An 18,756-nucleotide genomic window follows, 5' to 3' on the forward strand; every position below is an offset into this window, starting at 1 on the left:
TTCCTCTACTTGTAATGTGTGTCTGTCCCATGCAGTTGGGTGAACCGGTTACGGTAGTCACCTACATTGCATCATGGATCTAGGGCCCCCTCTTCTGCCAATCTGCCAGAACTGCGACATGTCAGCATCAGTTACCATAGAAATCAGTACACAAACCAGTTGCATTCAGCTGGTCAACCCCGAAGAACTATCAGTGCGTAAATAGTTATATCATAAACACAATGGCTCATGTGAGAACTTATGGCACAAATGTGAAAATTGGAAACTGGAATGAGGATCTGCGCGCAAGAGAGGTTTGTTTGAAAAATATTGCCCTTTAAATTTAATTATTATTTTTTTTGGGGGGGGGGGTATGCATTGGAACATGAGTGTATTGTTAGTCCATCGTCCAGTCTAACCTCGTTATTTGCATACTGATAAATAAAGCAGCTTTTCTTCATACATTTTCCTCTTTATCTACTTTTCAATGACATTTTATTTTATTTTTGTGAGTTGGGACTTAGAAATTTCTGCAAGTTGTAACAAGAGACATAACAATTTTTCTTATTTCATGAATGAACCCAATGTTTTACTGTCATAACTTGATAGAGTTCATGTTGTGTTATAACAACCTATAATGCTGTAATGTCACTCTTATGTGAGTGACCAAAAGTAAAACAAGAACAGAAGAAGTAGTACAGAAATAATGATGTGAAATCTTGTTGCAGTGAGTCAGAACTCATGCTCTTTTCTCTCACTACTATGGAATGAAAGAAATGGGCCCGGCTATGTAAGCTGGTGTTGAGACTTGCCTACCACTCACTGCTACACCATCTGGAACGCCCACGCTCCCAGCTCTGGTGAAGCATGCAGCAGAATAGCCGCTTTACATACCTCTCCTGCCACGCCCGTTATCGGCAGCTCTCCACTTGGTGAATGGCTAGGAATATATTTAGTGACCTGGACAGTAGGTCCCAAGGATGTGTTAATTTCATTGGCTATAGACTCGAAATGCGGCGTAGTGTTGACCAACCCTTGGCGTTAATTCAGACCTCCTGTGATGTTAATTCGAACATCTGTTGCAACCTTTTCCCTCTTGGCCGACATCTTCCTGTTGCCACTTCTCTATTCTCACAGAACACAGCATTTCCTGTCATACTTGTGGTTCAGTTAGTAGAGTGGGTCGTCGAGTGATCAGTGGGTCGATGGTTCCAATCCCTTTCTCCCGCCCCCGATCCTCCTCCTCTTGGTGAAGGGATTTCAACATTTCTTGACATATTATATAATATTTATTGGAATAAAAACTTCCCATATAATTTTTTTTTTTAAATAAGGTCTGCTTTTTGCTTTTTTAAAGAAGACTGCTGCTGCCTTTAAAGTCACACATTTCCAGTAAATGATTCACATCCAGGCTTCCTCCCACCTTCCAAAACATGCAACTTTATTCACAATAAATTGTCCATGTGAGAGTGAATGGGTTTGTTGATGTGTGACCCTTCGGTAAACTGGCGACTTATCCAGAGTGTAGCCCAACTCCCGCGTGATGTCAGCTCGGTTTGGCCCCAGCGTAAGCCTGTGATATTTACAGACATATATATAATATATTTATTAGTAGCAAGTCTGGAAACTTTAAAAATGAGACATTATATTTTTCCAGGATGCAAGGAAAGCATATCAGCAGAGAAAGGAGAGGGGTGAGCTTGCTGCCCAGAAAGTAGACTTCCTCAAAGAGAACATTTTGAGACCGGTAAAATAAGATGAATACAAACACAGCTTTAAAAGTAACATGAATACGAGGATGACTGTGATGTGTGTGTAGGTGGATCTCAGTGGGACCCGTGATGGAAAACTGCACTTTGGGGATGTTGTGATGTTAGTAAACATGGGAGGAGAAAACAGGAAATGCAGTGCAGTGAGTATTAATGCAGACATTTACAGTGCGAGGAAAAGTCCTTCACCTGGCATTCGGTCCCCGTGTGGAATCAGTGCAGGACTAGACATTCAACCTTGCACACGCACTGCCTTTGTCATCACCAGGTACGCACACACACACACACACACACTTCCTACTCCTTCAGTATGTATGGTAATAACGTACATTTCTGATTACAGTGTCGACGACAGCCCTGAAGGATCAACTCTCTGCTTTGAACAAAGTTTTGCTCTGAAAACTACAAGTGGCTTTGCCAGAGGAGTAAGTGAACAAAGACACACCCACGCGCGCACACACACACACACACACACACACACACTGATGGTGAATGATCCACGGCATATTTGCTGTGAGGTGACAGCGCTAACCTCTACGCCACTGTGCAACGTCAGAAGAAAGACAAAGATTTTGCAATCCATTCTTCCTTGCTGATATATTTGATAGCCATATAACGTTTCACTAATTTCGTTTGCTGAACTGATGCTCTCTCTTTTTTCTTCACATCTCTTGGTGTATTTACGGATTTTCTCTTCCTTTCTTCCTTCAGCTTTATTTGACAAGTGACCTTCTCAATTTTCAAAAGGTAGATACATTTTTAATGTACTTAGATATTTCTTTGAAGATCATCAAGGAGAATAGATAATACTGAGCAGCCACTGTGATGATACACAGAAACACAGAACTAAATGGATATTAAGAAAAGCTTTGTATGCACACGGAAGATTAATTCAAGAATCTTGTTTTATTGTGACTTTAAGTGTGCAAAAAAATCCCATCTGCAAGAAGTGATGTTGGATGATTGCAGCTCCTTTCTGTCGTGGTGGAAGGTAGTGCATTTCAACCCTCAGGAGAGGCTCGAAAATGAGGGCCAGCCTGTCCCAGTAAGTTTTCATTGTATCATCATATAAACAACCACAACTTTTAACTAGCCTCACATAAACCGTGTTGAGAATTTCCATGCAATTATGAACAAATCTTTGCTTTATTTCCAGGCCAACATGAAGGTGTTAATCATACACTGCAAGACAAACCAGGCTCTCGCTACTCTTGGTGATCAAGTACTTTGGTATCTTTCTTTTTCTTTGAAAAATAACCTCTAACTAGAAAAGTACTGGAGAGCGCAGAGCTCCGTTGAGCGGCTCAATCCCCTCATAATTAGATTAACACCATCCACATGGTGATCTGGATCATCACCAAAACATTATAAATTGTTCCTGGTAACTTTATACACCAACCTTGAAAAGCAAAAGTGAATCGCAGTTGATCTGTATTTTTTATCTACGTTTGTGTCCCTACAGGACCACATATGGCAAGGAGTATGAGGTGACGGCTCACACCTTCCTGGACTCCCATAAAGCTGAACGGGACAGCAACCATTGGATATTGTGCACCTCTGACCCTGGAAATGGACTTGTACTTTTCAATCACCCAAATTCAGCAGCTAACCAAAATGAGCTGCCACTAGCAAATCCTGACATTTGAATCAGAAGCAATCATCTCTCATAACTGTAACGTCTTAAAATAAGGTTCATCTTATTCTCCAAAGACTGATGCTGACAAAGAATGAGTAACAAAGGCTGAAAAGGACATGCTGAAGTTTCTAAAATAAATACACAAAGAGAACACGGAACACGTACATGTAAATCACTAAGAAGGCGCAGGTAGCTGCCACATTGGAAGCTGAGTAATGATTCGAGGACATGCAGCAAATGCTGATATCGGGTTTAACACTCGGTCTAGCAGGATTCTGCAACCACTAGAAAGACCATAGCAGTTATTTTGACTGCTTATAATTTGGATTATTGTTATAATGATCTAAGAAAAAATAGGTGGAATAGGTAAAAAAATTAAAAAAAAAACTTCAGGCCACTAAATGAAAACTAGAATGATTGAGTGTTTCATTTATTTAATTGACGCAACATAACGTCTCTGCAACGCATGCCAACTCCAACTGCAACAATTATCTCAAACAAATGTATCCTGCTTTCAAAACGGGTTGGTGTCGTCATTTGACCTTAACAATGATAATTATTACTATTATAAACATTTAACTGGACTCTGACTCAGGCTCTCTCAGGTAGTCAGGGGTTAAGTCTCTGGGTTAGGTCCCCCTCCCAAAGGTCAAAGCCATAAATCAGTTTTTGACATTATAAACCTCTCTATCTCCCTCTGTTCACCCGTTCACGTTCACAGATCAGCCTCGCTTGAGTAGAGTGCTGCATGTGAGCCTACTTAAGGAGTGGGTGGAAAGTTTTGATAATAAAGCGGAGGTTTTACTTATCAGGAAGGTTCCAGGGGATGAAGTGGAGGAGCAGTATTCTCCTGCAGCTGCTTTCTCACACCTGAATCTCAGCCACTTCCCTGAGAAAACGCAGTTCCAGGTGGGAACCTCATGTTATTCTGAGATATTCCTCAAAAATCCAAGAAGGTTGAATCTTGTCAAATATGACACTGTGTTAAAACAGGGGGAGGGAGAGTTCTGTGAGACGTTTGAGTTACAGACTACCTGAACCTGAGACTACCTGGATCACTGAGCCATCAGAGTGAGCGGTGCCACCCAGACGCCGTGATTCCAAAGGAGGATGAAAACATATGGTTTTGTATCGATGGCCCGATGAGCTTGATTTATTTGTTTTTCATTAAGTTTTTGACATTGTTGTTTGGCTGCCAACAAAAACATTGTGCATGCACAAATATCCGTTCCACCTGTGGGGGCTGAGCCCCCCCCAAAGGTCTGACCCTCGAATCCCCTCTGCTGATGGGCATTTTTGGTGGAGGCTATATGCCTCTTCATATTCTTGTTCCATTGGAAGTATCAGAAACTTTTAGTTACCAAAAGTCCCTTAAACATACGGTCACTCTGTAACTGACCTATGGATCACATTTGATGATGATTTTAGTCAACCATGAAATTGGGCAACTGAAAATACTCTGTCATGGAATCACTATAAAAAGCTAACTGTAAAGTCGTCTCATTGAGACATCGCTGACGACTTGAACACGTTTATCTCTGTGAATGTAATAACAGTATAGTCACATTATACTATCAGTATTTGGTGGATTTAATCTACTTAATAAGCAATCCATCTGGTATTATCACTTGCTGCATCCTACCTGCAGGATTGTATAGCACTAAGCAGTGTACATGTAGTGTGAACACACGCATCATATCTTTGTGTCTCCATAAACACAGTCAAAGAAAAACAACATTTCAAGTTAAGTGTCAACCAGGAGTTTTGCTTGACCCACTTTACTTGGCACATGCTCCAGTGCTGATTCGCTGCGCTGCAATGAAATCTCACATTCCAGTTTTAACTAGCTGCTATATTTAGCAAGTAAATAATATCTGGAAAAGAACGATTTTCTGTGACTCACAAAGTCAAAGTAATGTATCGAAGCAGTTCACAATGAACTGAGGAGGTTTGCCCGACATTTAGTTTTATTGATTATACTGATCACGATAAATCACAGTAAGAGAAGACTACACATAGATACCGATCGAGGTAAGCAGAGTCTGTTTCACATTACACCCTCCCCCAAGGGAAGGACACTCCACAGGCTATAAGAGATAAGCCCCCGAGGAATTTGTTTTGTTTGGGTGCTGGATCTAAACACAAGAGGCAGCGGACCCATCGCTGATTTCCTCACCAACTTGTATCTGAATTGCTTTATTAAATGTTTAAATCTTTCAAATGTTCTCTTCATTGATCATACACCTCTGAAAGAGATTTTAAAAAAACGATGAGAGTTAAGAAAAAACTCATAACACTATATTTGTGTGTCATGTCGACATCGATTCTTACCTCTGTTGAGTTTATAGTTTCTCCCTGTGGCTGCGTCGGTTTCCCATGAATTGATCACTCCGAATTGTCTGTAGGTGAAAGTGGTTGTCTGTCTGTGTGACTGCACAATGCACTGGCGACACGTCCAGGGTGTACCCCGCCTCTCGCCTGTGGTCAGCTTGGCCCCAGCAACACGCGTGACCTGCAGGGCGCATAAAGCTGCCGACTAGTTATGCTATTAGCCAAGTTGTATTTTTGAGGATTGATTTTATTATTGAACAATGTACGATGTTCATAAACCTCAAACCTAAATATTTAAGAAGGTAAAAGTGAGGGTTTGGCTTTCTTAGGAGAATATCTGTCTAGGCACAATTATTGGGCAACTATTAGTATCCAGAATTATTAGGCAGCTGAATGAAACATTTTTCCATCTAACTTATTTATTTTCATCCGTTAGAGTGAGAATAATAAACAACTCAAAATGTACAAATAAATGATGAAAAAGCATTTCCAATAGTCTTGATAGTCATAAGTCTTGAATTCGTGGAGTTTGTCAGTTTCTTGATCTGTTGATCAACTTTTTGTGCAGCAGCAACCGCAGCTTCAGAGGTAAATGTCCCATTTAAGAAGTGCCCACGAGCTCTCAATATGGCTTAGGTCAGGTAAGGAAGGGGGCCACGTCCTTCTTCTTTCATCTTAGTAAAGTAGTGGAACAAACTGATGCATGTGACTGTCGGGTCAGGAGAGAAAATCAGAACCAACCGCAAAGATTCAACACCAATAAACATTTACTTGACTTGCGGCGAGAAACAAGACGAGTATTATTTCTTTCGGCAAGGGAGAATGGAAGCTGCTCTCTCGCTGCGTCCTCGATTCTCAGAGAAACAGCCCCCCCCCGGTTTTATTAGCAGATAAGAATGTGTACATGCGTAAATCACCCAGACATGAAGACGCCAACCTTGAGCAGATACAAGCCTGATCACTTCTTCAGTCTAGTCAGCATATAACAGATATACGATTGTCACATACTTTATGATTATATTGAGTATTGATTATAAGGGAAATTATTATAAATGGCATTAAAAGAACCATGACATCACTCATGCTACTGATTGGTGAGTTAATGATAAACACAGGTGCAGATTTATCGAACAGTGATGGTGCATTGTCCTGTATAAAAATGATCTTTTCCTGTCCCGCTGCTTGAAGAAAGTGTCTTCTAAAAACTGTCAAAGGTTTTGGGAGTTGATTGATGATGATGATGAATATATTTATTAGATGGAATGTTAGAGCAGTACAAGTAAAGTCAAACAATAGTATGTATTTCAGTACAAGTACAGCCAAACACCCATGAGGACCATTCAAAAAAGTCATTGCGGTCTTGTTTCCGCTGAAAGTCCTTAGTACATAAATGACCGACATGTAACAATACCGATACAAATAAATGACTCCATTGATGCGGGAGTCAAGTAGTTCCACCCTTTGGGGCCAGTATTGCAAAAGGAGGATTTACCCATGTTTGTCTTATAGGAGGGTGCAATCAGGTTGTTGTTTGAGCTCCCTCGAGTATTATGGCTGTGGGTGTCACTAAATCTTTGGAGGTATTTAGTCAGGGACTGAGGGCAGAGCTGCATTGACTCTTTTAAATGCCAATCCCATTTTGAGTTGTTTAACTCTGTCTTCTACCCTGAGCCATCTGGCAAAATGTCTAGGGCGAAGGGGGGTCATGGGCCCCAGATTGAGAAGCCAGAAGGTATTTGTCAAGAACACAGCCCAAATAGATCATCTCTTCTTTGCTCGAGATTACTGTGTTATCGACTGTGACCTTGAAATCTCTTGCAACTATCTCACTTAGAGAGCGTCTTGACCCAAAAAGAATGGATTCTGTGTGTAGTGACAGTTTATCGGTAAGACAAGTACTGATTTTGGTGACCTCAGAGCTGCAACCTGCACTTTGTCCTCTCCCGAAATCATGAGTTCTGAGTCATCAGCGAACAGGAACAATTTGCAGTTACAGGCGGCATTCATGTCGTTAATGTGTAGGAGGAACAGTAACGGCCCGAGTATGAGCCAATCTTCAACCCGAAAAGGTCAAACTATAGTTTATCTTTAATAATACCAGTGTTCCATCTGCACCTTGCTGGTGCCTGAGTCGAAGTGGAGCTCTGAGCCTGTCACGGATCCACACGCAGGCCCATCCATCAAGGGCCATCAAGGTCACTCTCATCTCTCCAGCGCAGAAAACCGTTGAATAATCTCTCTTTAGATACAGTATGTCTTGTCTTGTCTTGTCCCAGTCTTAACGTTTGGACTCGTGTCTTGTTAGTGCTCAGGTTTCCTTGCCTTGGCCAGACATCTGAGCACAGAACACCTTTTACTTCTCGGCCCTCCAGGTAAGGCTGCAGTTCTGGACTACGACAGCGCTGGAGGATAATGGCTTCCTGGTAGCTTTCCGTTTGACTCATCTCAAATCTTTGGCTGTTATTTGGGATCTTTTTTTTTTTTTTTTTTTTTTTTTTTCCTCTCAACACGTTTCATGCTACCCTGTTAGCTTTGTGCAACAAAACGTTTGATGCTCTGTGAGAGAGACAAAGACAAAGGGAGAGATCATTTTCAAGGAGGCATTCAAGAACAAACGTGAGTTCTACAACGATACCAGCGGCCCGATACAGCTCGAGTTATCTCATTGCCTCTGTCGTCTTAAATTACGGGATACCTTACGTGGTCTGCCGTACCTCTTTTATACGTATTAGTAATGTCGTGATGAACAAATGGCGTAGCAACTATTATTACTATCTGTTCATATACGTTTTCACGCGTTCCCGGCGTTCGCAGCGCTGAACGCGACATCATTTCAGGTGTCACGTTTCAGACCGACTTTCGAGATACTGAGACCCAACACAGCCGGCAGATAAACACATCTCCGGAACGGAACGCTCCGGGTTTACGGAAAGGTAAGTTCGAACAAGCTCCTCTCACACGGGACGGCACGTTTTCACCGTCACGATCATTTTAGTAACGTTACCGAACACGCCTCGCGTATCCATCCATCTGACCATTGTTCATTCTAAGGAGTTGCGCTCTGCTCACATTCGTCTCTTTCTCAATGCATTGTCCAAATAGCCAAATAGCGAGTTTTATTTTTTATTTTTTAACAATACTTATTTTTTATGATAAAGAAAAAGCAGATGTTTACTTAGACGTGGCTAACATGTCTGTAACCCGACAGGCACTTTCCGTTCTTGATCAAAACAACTCGGAACACAATAGAAGCAGAGATATATATTTTTTACTTCAGAATTAATTCAATATACAAAATGAAAATGGAAATCTAATCTCTTTACAATGAATGTCCACACATCTAACATGCGTTTGCGTTTTACAACAACTCCTGGATTAAACGGATTAAAGAGACAGGCACCAAATAGCTGAGAATACAGATAGCATAATGCTACTATGTGGCCCTGCGTGGGCTGGCGGCCCCCCCTTTAAGAAGATGAATGAATGATGGAATACTTTGATCAATCAGCTTTTAGTAACTGAATGCTAGTGGTTAAATTAAATTATGTCTGGCAACATGGCGATATCTGATATAGTAAAAATTCTACAATGATTCTAATATTATCAGTATGGGTCACTTTAAATGTGATTAATTAATTACAGTCATATTTAGTTATGTTTTTTGATCATGTTTTTAATTTTAAACCTTTTTTTTTATAAAAACTGTTTCTACACTACTATTTTGGTGGTTTTGGGTCATTACCAACACTAAATTAAACCATCCAGTCACTCCTGCGTAGGTCTGTAATCAAAAAGCGGAAGAAAATGGATGGATGTCTTTTAATGGAAACTATATTTTAATTTATTTGTTGTTGTTTTTTATTTTATTCAATGAAATTTGTATTTAAACTCAAACTAAAAATAAGTATATTGTATAATCTCTACAGCTATTTCTTTCCAAGAAATCATCAAAACCTACTGCATGATTATGGAGTGTGAAACAAAAGATTTGACACATGCTGTATTTCCCGATATGAAAGTCAACACACTGTTTTGAAAGCTGACTTGGGGGGGGGGGGGGAAGCTTGACAAAGTCAAAATCCTGGTGGAAAAACACTGGATCTTAAAACTCTGTAACCTTCCCGAGGAAATGTGTTTTTAATTAACTGAAAAATCCAAAGTCCCCCATGACTGCCAAAAAATAAATAAAAAATCCCAGAAAATTATAGAGGATGTAACATTAGGGTCCTCAGGCTGGTCTGACCATTTCTCTCTTTCTCTCTTTCTTTCTCTCTCTGGTGTGTGTGTGTGTGTGTGTGTGTGTGTGTGTGTGCATCCATTGTTAATGCCACTGTTATTTGCTCCGACTTTGAGCAGCGCCACTGTACTGAGTTCTGAAGGATCAGCCTTTACAGTCTCATAAAGAGCTTCCACAACTTTGGTATATTTAAATCTCAGTCAACATCCCAACCCATCACACTAAACACAGATGTTTTTCTTTGTGTAACCAGACAATCATGGCCGTGAATGTCCCTGGACTGGTGGTCGTGGTCATTTTTTATATCGTCATCTTGGCTATTGGAATCTGGGCATCTGGTAAATCAAGGAAAGCAGAGAAGTCCTGTGCTGGTACCAAAAGTGAAGTTACCATTGTGGGTGGCCGAAACATCAGTGTCCTGGTTGGGATTTTCACCACGACAGGTAAAACATTATCCCATAATGTCATTCATACTTGATGTGTGCTCCTTCTTGCGTGAGCGTCGTGCTGTTTTCACTGTGTTTTGTTACTTAATATTTGCATTTATTATTTTCTGTGTTTCAGCAACATGGGTTGGTGGGGGCTACATTCTGGGAACTGCTGAGGTCGTTTATTCTCCCAAACAAGGGCTCATCTGGGCTATAGGGCCGCCGGCCTTTTTTATTAATTTGGTTGTGGGTAAGTGCACAAAACAAATGAGGCTTCTTTATAGTAAACCACAACAGAGATATATCTGGTGCAGATGGTCAGGAAGTATGCAAATGTATGAACATGCAGAGAGGGCATAGGGTGAAGGTGATTTGTCCCTAGTCTATAATACTTTTATGTTTTAAAGACACAGAGATCTAATTCAATAAACAACAAAATAAATCTCCCAAACTGCTGTGGGAGCGATGACCTTACTGGTTCCTTGTTCCTTGTTCCTTGTATAAATGTCTTGTGTTGATTCATTTTACCTGAACGTAACTTGATGCCGTGATGAGTGGTATCCCATTTCCGAGATAAGCAATTTCAATCACTCTTAATGCTGTTTTATTGGGGCGAGCCAAAAGATAGGGGCACTCAAAAATGAAGGGTGTGGTTAAAAAGAGAGATTGGGATCAGGATATAGAGTACAGCTGTTTTTAATATATTTTCCTTTTCTTTTCATGCCCACTGCTTCTTAAGGAGGAATGTTTTTCGCCAAGCCTATGAGGTCAAAGCACTACTTGACCATGCTGGATCCATTTCAGTATCGCTATGGCAACATGTTCACTACATCTCTCCTCCTTCCTGCTTTGGTCAGTGATATTTTGTGGGTATCTTGCATCCTTGCTGCTCTAGGTAAGGCACACATCAATCCTCGTCTTCATACACCACCCTTAATATCAAAATTTTTGTTTAAAACATTTTTTTTCTTTTGCAGGAGGAACAATGAGCGTAATTCTTGGACTGTCTTCTACCATCTCTATCGTTATCTCTGCAGCTGTCTCTATCTTCTACACCTTTTTAGGGGGTCTCTACTCTGTGGCCTACACTGACGTCATCCAGCTTTTCTTCATGTTTTTCAGCCTGGTGAGAAACGAAGGAAACACGGTGGGAGGGAGATATAGAAGGAGTGCACTAAATGAGTGTGTGATGGGTCCACGAGTTTATCACAAGGTCATTTAGAAGACAAGATGTCTTTGTGTAATAGCTACCATACCAGCATATGACCATGCTGTGCAATTAGTGTTAAGCAAAGAATTTTAGTTGCATGAGACACAAAATATGTCAACAGAAATTCCGACTTATTCAAATTGTAAATTAAATGAAAAATGAAGAATACAGGACAAATCACAATACTTTTCTCTCTCTTTCTCTTTCTCTGTTTCAGTTTCTCTGTATTCCTTTCGTGGCTCTCAGTCCTGCAGTTACTGGCGCCTCAGTCCACCTCAACCAATCAAATGTGAACTCATGGGTTGGAGAACTGGAGCTGGCAGATGCAGGAAAATGGGCTGATGAAATTCTTCTTTTGGTTAGAACTAAACTTCTGTGCTACTGTTTGTGTATGAGGCAAATCAAATACTACATCCTAATGTCCACACATGTAACCAGAGAATTTGAGTGTGGACTTCCCGTGCACTGTGGAAAAACATGTATTTCATTGTTTCACTGCCCCCCCCCCCCCCGAGATTTTTAGGGCAAAGCTTCATTCAGTGCTTCCTCTAGTAGGTTGCTGTGGGGCGGCTGCATTACACAGTTTATTTTCCACTAAAGGCATGATTTTTTTCTCTTCGACTTAGAGTGTGTGAACCCCGTATTCACGCTAGCTTAGCTTTAAGGTGAACGTTTGCACTGAATTTTTGCCCTCCTATCCATTTAAAATGTTCCCATTAATCTAACTTGGAACTCAACAGGTCTCTGGAAGGGCTATAAAATGAAGAGCAGCATGTATTCATTTTATTAGATGGAATTGTGTTTGACCAGTTGAAAGTGTCCAGTGGGAGATGCATCTGTTATGTAAACTGTTGTTCCTTGTTATTGTGTGTCGCAGGCTTTGGGGACCCTGGCCTACCAGGCTCTGTACCAGAGGATCCTCTCTGCAGCCTCCTCTGCTCAGGCTCAGATCACCTGCTTTGCGGCTGCCGGGGCAGTTTTTATTATGGGAATCCCTTCCGTTGTCATAGGAGCCGTGGCTGCCTCAGCAGGTACAATGAATATAAAAATGTTGTCACCAGAGCAGCTCTGGCCCATTTGGGCAATGTAGTGCACAAGAATTCTGAAGGTGTGCTGTGGCATCTGACACCAAGAGACCAGGGGCAGACTCTTTAAGTCATACGTATCCATTCATTCATTCATTTGATAGGGACAGCGCACATTAATGAACATCAATGCAGAATAATCTAATAGATGTAAATATGCCGGATTTTAGCAGAAATGCTAATTTACATCCGCAGTCCCTAGGCAGGTAAAAGAAAAACACAACAAGACTTAAAAACGAACAAGAGGTTACAATAAAAACACGGTGCAATACAGTAAATTCCTAAAAGCTTTAGAGCTAGTGGTTACAGGACTGGTTTACTTTCAACCACTGCTTGAGGTGAGTTTTGAAGGTTTGTAATGTGGGACGCCCCCTGATGGCGAGTGGAAGACTGTTCCAGATCTTACTGGCCTTTACAGAAAGAGCATTTTGTCCAAAGGCTGTTTTTCTGAGTGGGACCTCACAGTGCCCTCTAGAGGAGGCCCTGGTCCTGGAACCGCTGTGTGCCCTTTTTTTAAGAAAGTCCGACATGGGTGGCGGGGCAAGTCCATGTAACGCCTTGTACTTATCCGCATGGCTTTAAGTTACAAGGTTGGGCCGCCAAGGTTCTGATTAGCTTGTGCAGCATGTCACAAATGGCCTGATATGACTGATTGTTGCTTCCTCGTGTCAGTTATTCTGGTACATAGTCTTATGAAATATCTTCGTTTGTCTCAGAGCACATTTCATTTTCAGAACCGATTGTTTGGAGTGTCATTATTAAATTAATTGAACCTGAAGCCTGTTTTCATGCATTCAGGTTTCTAGTTTTTCATTTATTTATCGTTTCTATTTGGATACCATCACTCCCATCGTAAAAGTTCCCCCCCCCCCCCACATTATTTATTTTCCTCTCAACCCTGGCTGTCAACTCCTACTCACTTTCTCTCTCTCTCTCGCCCTCTAAGACTGGAACCAGACAGCGTATGGTCTACCCGCTCCTTTTGAACGAGGGGAGGCGGGGAAGATTCTGCCACTGGCCCTGCAGTACCTCACCCCCACCTGGTTGTCAGTGTTAGGCATTGGCTCTGTGGCTGCAGCTGTGATGTCTTCTATGGATTCTGCTCTTCTGTCGTCAGCTTCCATGTTCACACAAAACATATACAAGTCAACTTTGAGGAAGCAGGTGTGTGTGTGTGTGTGTGTGTGCGTGCGTGCAGGTCTAGGGCAATCTATTATCAGGAGTGGAAGAGTGTGATAATGATTAAGTTATCATGAACGTATGAGTGCATGAAAAATTAAATCACTGTGATTTTTTTAAAAATATTCCTTCAGTTCCTGTTAAAACGGCACCATTTTTTTTGGGATCTGGAGTCATGCTTGGTCGAATGGCTTGTTTGCTGTTCATAGATCTTTTCAGTTCTCGCAGTCTCATGTCGATCTGAGCATGCTTTTGCTATTTGCGTCCATTGGCAAGCCTTCCTGCAAAGCATGTTGAGTAGATGCTCCCGCTGACTCCTGATAGTCTCCCCTGTAATGTTGCACAGCATTTTATTAACTAGTGCAAAAACAAACTGGTTCCCTCTTAGGTGCCTTTTTCATTGTGTTTTCTGCCGCTTTTTGGGGGTGTCCGGAGAGGGTTTTTAAGCTGTTAGCAAACAAAAAAACCCAACTGTTAGATGTCATTACATCCTTCACACTCGGCCGTAACGCAAAGTAACTCGGCCGTTATTGTCCCTTCCCTTTCTGCTTCCCTGCAGGCCTCGGAGTGCGAGCTGCAGTGGGTGATCCGTATTTGCGTGCTGCTGGTCGGACTGGCAGGAATGGGCCTGGCCTTCAGTGGAGAAAGTGTGTTTGCCCTCTGGCTGCTGAGTACAGACCTCCTGTACTGCATTATCCTCCCACAGCTCATCTGTGTGCTGCACCTTAGCTGTGCTAATAGCTACGGTGCTATTTGCGGCTACGTAGTCGGACTGCTGCTCCGTCTGCTGAGTGGGGAGTCCATACTCGGGATCCCTCCTGTCCTCCTGTTTCCTGGCTGGAGGGAGGAGGACGGAGTTATCATTCAGAATTTTCCCTACAGGACCCTGGCCATGCTTTGCTCCTTGGTATGTATTATTACCGTGTCCAAAATGGCAGAGGCAGGCTTCCATCAGCGACTAGTTCCTCGGTCATGGGATTTACTGGGAGTGTTCAAAGAGAAAAGGCAGGATCAAGGGGAGGGGGTACCTCTTCCTCGGGATGAAGAGAACATGATGCTTAGTGCAAGATTATAGCTTGGATTTCCTTCAACCTCAGCCATGGTACACAAAAACGTGTTTTTATAGAAATACAGTACCTCTCAGCCTTCTTCTCTGCACCTTATACACAATTTTCTTATACACACTATGTACACATACTGTAAATGACGTGATTTTAATGTTTGATTCTTTCTGATCCAACAAGATCAGGGAACATAATAAATGAAGACCTGATTTTACAGGGTTGACATGGCCATAATCCTTATAAAATGAACTTCTGTTTAGTTTTAGTTTAGTTTAAAATATTTTTAGAAAGCTAGGAAATATCAGTGTGTAGATTTGGTAACGGCTGTCTATGTATTGGTTGCAGAAATACCCTCTGAACCTGTCGTGCTAACCAGGTAGCCCCAGCCAATTCAAGCAACGAACACGATACGTTTCACAAGATTTTGTCTCAAGTTTAATAACTGAACAAACTTAAACTCATCAAGTGTCTAGAATGGTAAGAGAGGTAATTGTGCCCAGAGTCGGGATGCTGAGCAGAAAAGCGATTACCTCCGTATTGTATCCAGGGACATATTCTCAGGGACACTGTTCTGTGCCAGTCTCATGTTTGTTAGCTGATCAGGCTACCAACCAGCAATTCTGTTGTTGTCTTTTTAAGCGTCAGTTCCATTGAGAAGCTGTCTAAACTTAGTCTCTCATACAACGTCTGCTGCCTTTGGATAACAGTGCCGTTATTTTTGTTTTGTGTGATTGAGATATAAAATGCAGCATAAGATTAGTTCAGACTGGCCATTAAAGCCACTCGGTCTTCACCATCAGCTACTTTAGCTGCAGCTCATCTCCTGTCTAACCCTAACTAGTCCACAAACAGCTGATAGCTCAGATGCTACACATTCAAATGGAAAATTTCATACAGGGGATGCTATTAAAGGCTTTATCAATTCTACCCTTGCTGCTGCCTCTGGAAATCATTTTGCAACCGACCTCTACTCCAGCTCTTCCTTTTCATGTGCGTCTGAGTTATTACCGGTAATTTTGTCGTCGCAAATGTTTGCTCTGGTCCGGCCGGAGGTCTCTGTGGCTGCCTTTCCACAAATGCACGTGGAAGGACATAAAATTCCCAACAAAGTACAAGTTACAGCAAATGTATATAAAGCATTAGTTTCATGAACATGATCCTGACTCCATTATAAATAATGAAGCTGCAGACAGCACTGAGTGAATCCTTGTAACCCCCCCACGGACACCTGGAGGTAAACACAGCTTTGAATTTGCAGACATTGCACATACTGTGGGTTAGCGTGTCACTTTCATTGTCCTGTGTGCTTCCAGGGAACATGAAGTGAATCTTCTACTACTGTAACTGCATATCGTCATATTGATGTATTCAGGCTGGAAATTGTTTGCAACAAAGCAAATATTGTATGCTACTGGTACTTCCTTTTGTTAGCAGGTGGTGTAACCATTGTAACTGAATATACAAAGTAATCCTAATAATTTATTTTGCGAGCACAATAACATTTTGACAGGGAGCCCTCAGTTTGTGAATTTTGGGACTTGTTGGACCAAGAACAGTGGAGGAATTTACTCCACCATCATGGCAAGTTTCAGACTCTACTGTCTAAGTTAGTAGTCTGAGTAATTCTGTAGGTGTTCATGAAAGTAAAGCACATGTAACTTGAAGAATTTAGAACATTTATTAAAATTTTCTTGTACCAATTCTTTTTTAAGCATTTTTGCCTTGTATTTGATCGAGACAGCGAAAGAGGTCGTTCAATGTGAACAGAGATAGGTACAGCTTCATGCCATGTTACAAACACACAAACAAATTAATCCAATACAGGAATTATGGTTCATAATGGTTCCATTCATCAATAGAAAACAAGTTAAAAGGCTTGACATTCATGTTTCCCAGCCGCCACGTATGTGATGCGTTTTTGGCCCGCTCCACTAGGTACTATTCACATACAGGATTCTTGTGAGTGACACAAGAATGATGACATAAAATAATAACATTTAATCTGATGTTTTCATGCCTTTTACCAGACCTGATAGCAGTGTTCGCTGTTTTCAAGAGATGGGGACTGAAAAAAAAGTATCACATTTTCTTTTATCTAATTTTAGGTATCCAATGATTGGAAATATAAAACAATCCAGATATTCATTCTAATTTTCTCTCATTTACCTACTATAGTGGGGCCATTTTGGCCTTTTTTTAATATAGAGAGGTGAATGATGAGTTGCAGTGGAAGGGTAGTGTAGTAGTTGACCAGAGGCTTACATCTTTTTTTTTAAAGTTACTTCCTTGTTCAGTTATGACAGAGAAATGTCTTAAATTATTATGCAGATTTTTTTTTATTTACTTCCATGTTCTGTTTTTAAGTTCAGAAAATATCTTGCAGCATATACTTTTTTCTGATCTGCTTTCTCCATGGGTTTTGTGCAGTCTTTGTCAGAATAACAAATTGTGCATCCTTGATTGATTTCACATGCTGCAGTCTTAAAGTATTAAATAAACAATATAACTTTTCCAGTATCCAGTTACATGCTTCAGAGTGCCGTTTGCCGGTACACATACAGAACTTTAAGAAGATTATCTGGAATTATCTAATTCACAGTGGAAGTAGATGGTCTGCCTGACTTCCTGATGGAAATTTGACCTCTGACCATGTGGAGATAAGCCGCTAGGATGCTGACGCTGACTTGCAAATGGATCTCCCACTGTTGTGCCCAGAGGCACTGTCATAGTCTGTATTTTCCCCACATAATTTATGCAAAAGTCCCAGTACTTTTCCACCTTCCCCTCCTCTTCCTCACCTGTTTGCTAGCTACTCCCTCTCATCAAGCCAACGCCACTCACCTGCTGCCCCAGCTTGCCTCTGGTCCCCAATCAACCCTCCACCTATACTGCTCTCCACCATCCACCCAGTGCCAGTTTGTTCATTGTCCTGTATGTTTGGCTTTCCGTTTATTTTTTTGACTGCCTCCTGGGTGTCGACTGACTGATTCAGATTTCCTGTCCTGTCCCAGTCCTGGATTTTGCTTCAGACTTTTGTCCCTGACTATGAGCTTTGTCTTTCTCTACCTGGATTCTGTCTGCCTCTGCCCTGTTCTATGTTTTGCTGACTCTCCTGCATGTGTTCATTGCAGGTGATTACAGATTAACCTGCTAGAGAGTACTGCTTTGGGGTTCAAGAAATGCACATTTTTGTGGGCGCCGAACTCTTGTGAGAACTGACTGCTGTGGTTAACATTACAGCTTCAGGCAACATCCAGGTCTTGACAAACCTCCCAGGGTCTTCAAACATTCTTGACTCATCTAAGGTCACATTACTTGATGTGGCATGTTGGGGATAACGACAATGCTCAGACACCCCTATATTCAGCCACCCTATTGCTCAGACACCCCATTGTTCGGCCACCCTATTGTTCAGACACACCTATTCCCAGACACCCCATTGCTCGGGACACCCCATTGTTCAGACACCCCATTGTTGAGACACCCCATTGTTCAGACACACCTATGTCGAAACACCCCATTGTCCAGACACCGCTGTGTTCAGACAATTCGGCTGGTGACCCTGCAAGACTCTTTATCAATTCAATTCAATTCCAATTATCAAATAGTGTCTGTCGCTAAACCCAGGCAACTCTTAATAATTGCTGATGGGGGGGGGGGGGGGGGTTCCAAATCAAATCAAACAAAAATCTTTCACAAAGCAAGTTGGCTTTAGTGTATATTCTCTAAAATACAAATCAATTAAAAATAAAACATGCTTAAAATTGACTTCAATCAATCGTACACTTTGTAGTTGAAATTTAATTGATACATACAATCTGCAAAAAAATAAAATAAA

The 18,756-nt window shown here is 41.5% G+C and overlaps 2 protein-coding genes across 2 annotated transcripts; both read left to right on the forward strand.

Moving 5' to 3' along the window:
* The first annotated feature begins 221 nt into the window (after positions 1-221).
* cfap161 (cilia and flagella associated protein 161) lies at positions 222-3,394 on the forward strand. Its single transcript, XM_068739907.1, has 8 exons — positions 222-293; positions 1,637-1,726; positions 1,799-2,016; positions 2,092-2,173; positions 2,460-2,495; positions 2,671-2,793; positions 2,905-2,978; positions 3,211-3,394. Exons 1-8 carry the CDS (start codon positions 222-224, stop codon positions 3,392-3,394), a joined length of 879 nt encoding a protein of 292 aa, XP_068596008.1.
* A 4,873-nt stretch (positions 3,395-8,267) lies between these two features.
* On the forward strand, positions 8,268-15,858 carry LOC137893807 (high-affinity choline transporter 1-like). The gene is made up of 10 exons (XM_068739244.1): positions 8,268-8,331; positions 8,530-8,648; positions 10,206-10,395; positions 10,517-10,630; positions 11,120-11,275; positions 11,358-11,506; positions 11,808-11,948; positions 12,468-12,621; positions 13,622-13,839; positions 14,414-15,858. The coding sequence occupies exons 3-10, from the start codon at positions 10,212-10,214 to the stop codon at positions 14,927-14,929; spliced, it is 1,632 nt and encodes a 543-aa protein (XP_068595345.1). The 5' UTR covers positions 8,268-8,331; positions 8,530-8,648; positions 10,206-10,211; the 3' UTR covers positions 14,930-15,858.
* The last annotated feature ends 2,898 nt before the right edge of the window (positions 15,859-18,756 follow it).

This window comes from Brachionichthys hirsutus, chromosome 5, assembly GCF_040956055.1.
Source record: "Brachionichthys hirsutus isolate HB-005 chromosome 5, CSIRO-AGI_Bhir_v1, whole genome shotgun sequence".
NCBI lineage: Eukaryota > Metazoa > Chordata > Actinopteri > Lophiiformes > Brachionichthyidae > Brachionichthys > Brachionichthys hirsutus.

Excerpts from the sequence above, each read along its gene's own strand:
- cfap161 (XM_068739907.1), top strand. The coding sequence starts at position 222 with ATGGCTCATGTGAGAACTTATGGCACAAATGTGAAAATTGGAAACTGG. Across the intron at positions 1,727-1,798 it reads AAGAGAACATTTTGAGACCG|GTGGATCTCAGTGGGACCCG; the intron begins GTAAAATAAGAT and ends ATGTGTGTGTAG. Across the intron at positions 2,017-2,091 it reads ACTGCCTTTGTCATCACCAG|TGTCGACGACAGCCCTGAAG; the intron begins GTACGCACACAC and ends TTCTGATTACAG.
- LOC137893807 (XM_068739244.1), top strand. The coding sequence starts at position 10,212 with ATGGCCGTGAATGTCCCTGGACTGGTGGTCGTGGTCATTTTTTATATC. Across the intron at positions 10,396-10,516 it reads TGGGATTTTCACCACGACAG|CAACATGGGTTGGTGGGGGC; the intron begins GTAAAACATTAT and ends TCTGTGTTTCAG. Across the intron at positions 12,622-13,621 it reads AGCCGTGGCTGCCTCAGCAG|ACTGGAACCAGACAGCGTAT; the intron begins GTACAATGAATA and ends TCGCCCTCTAAG.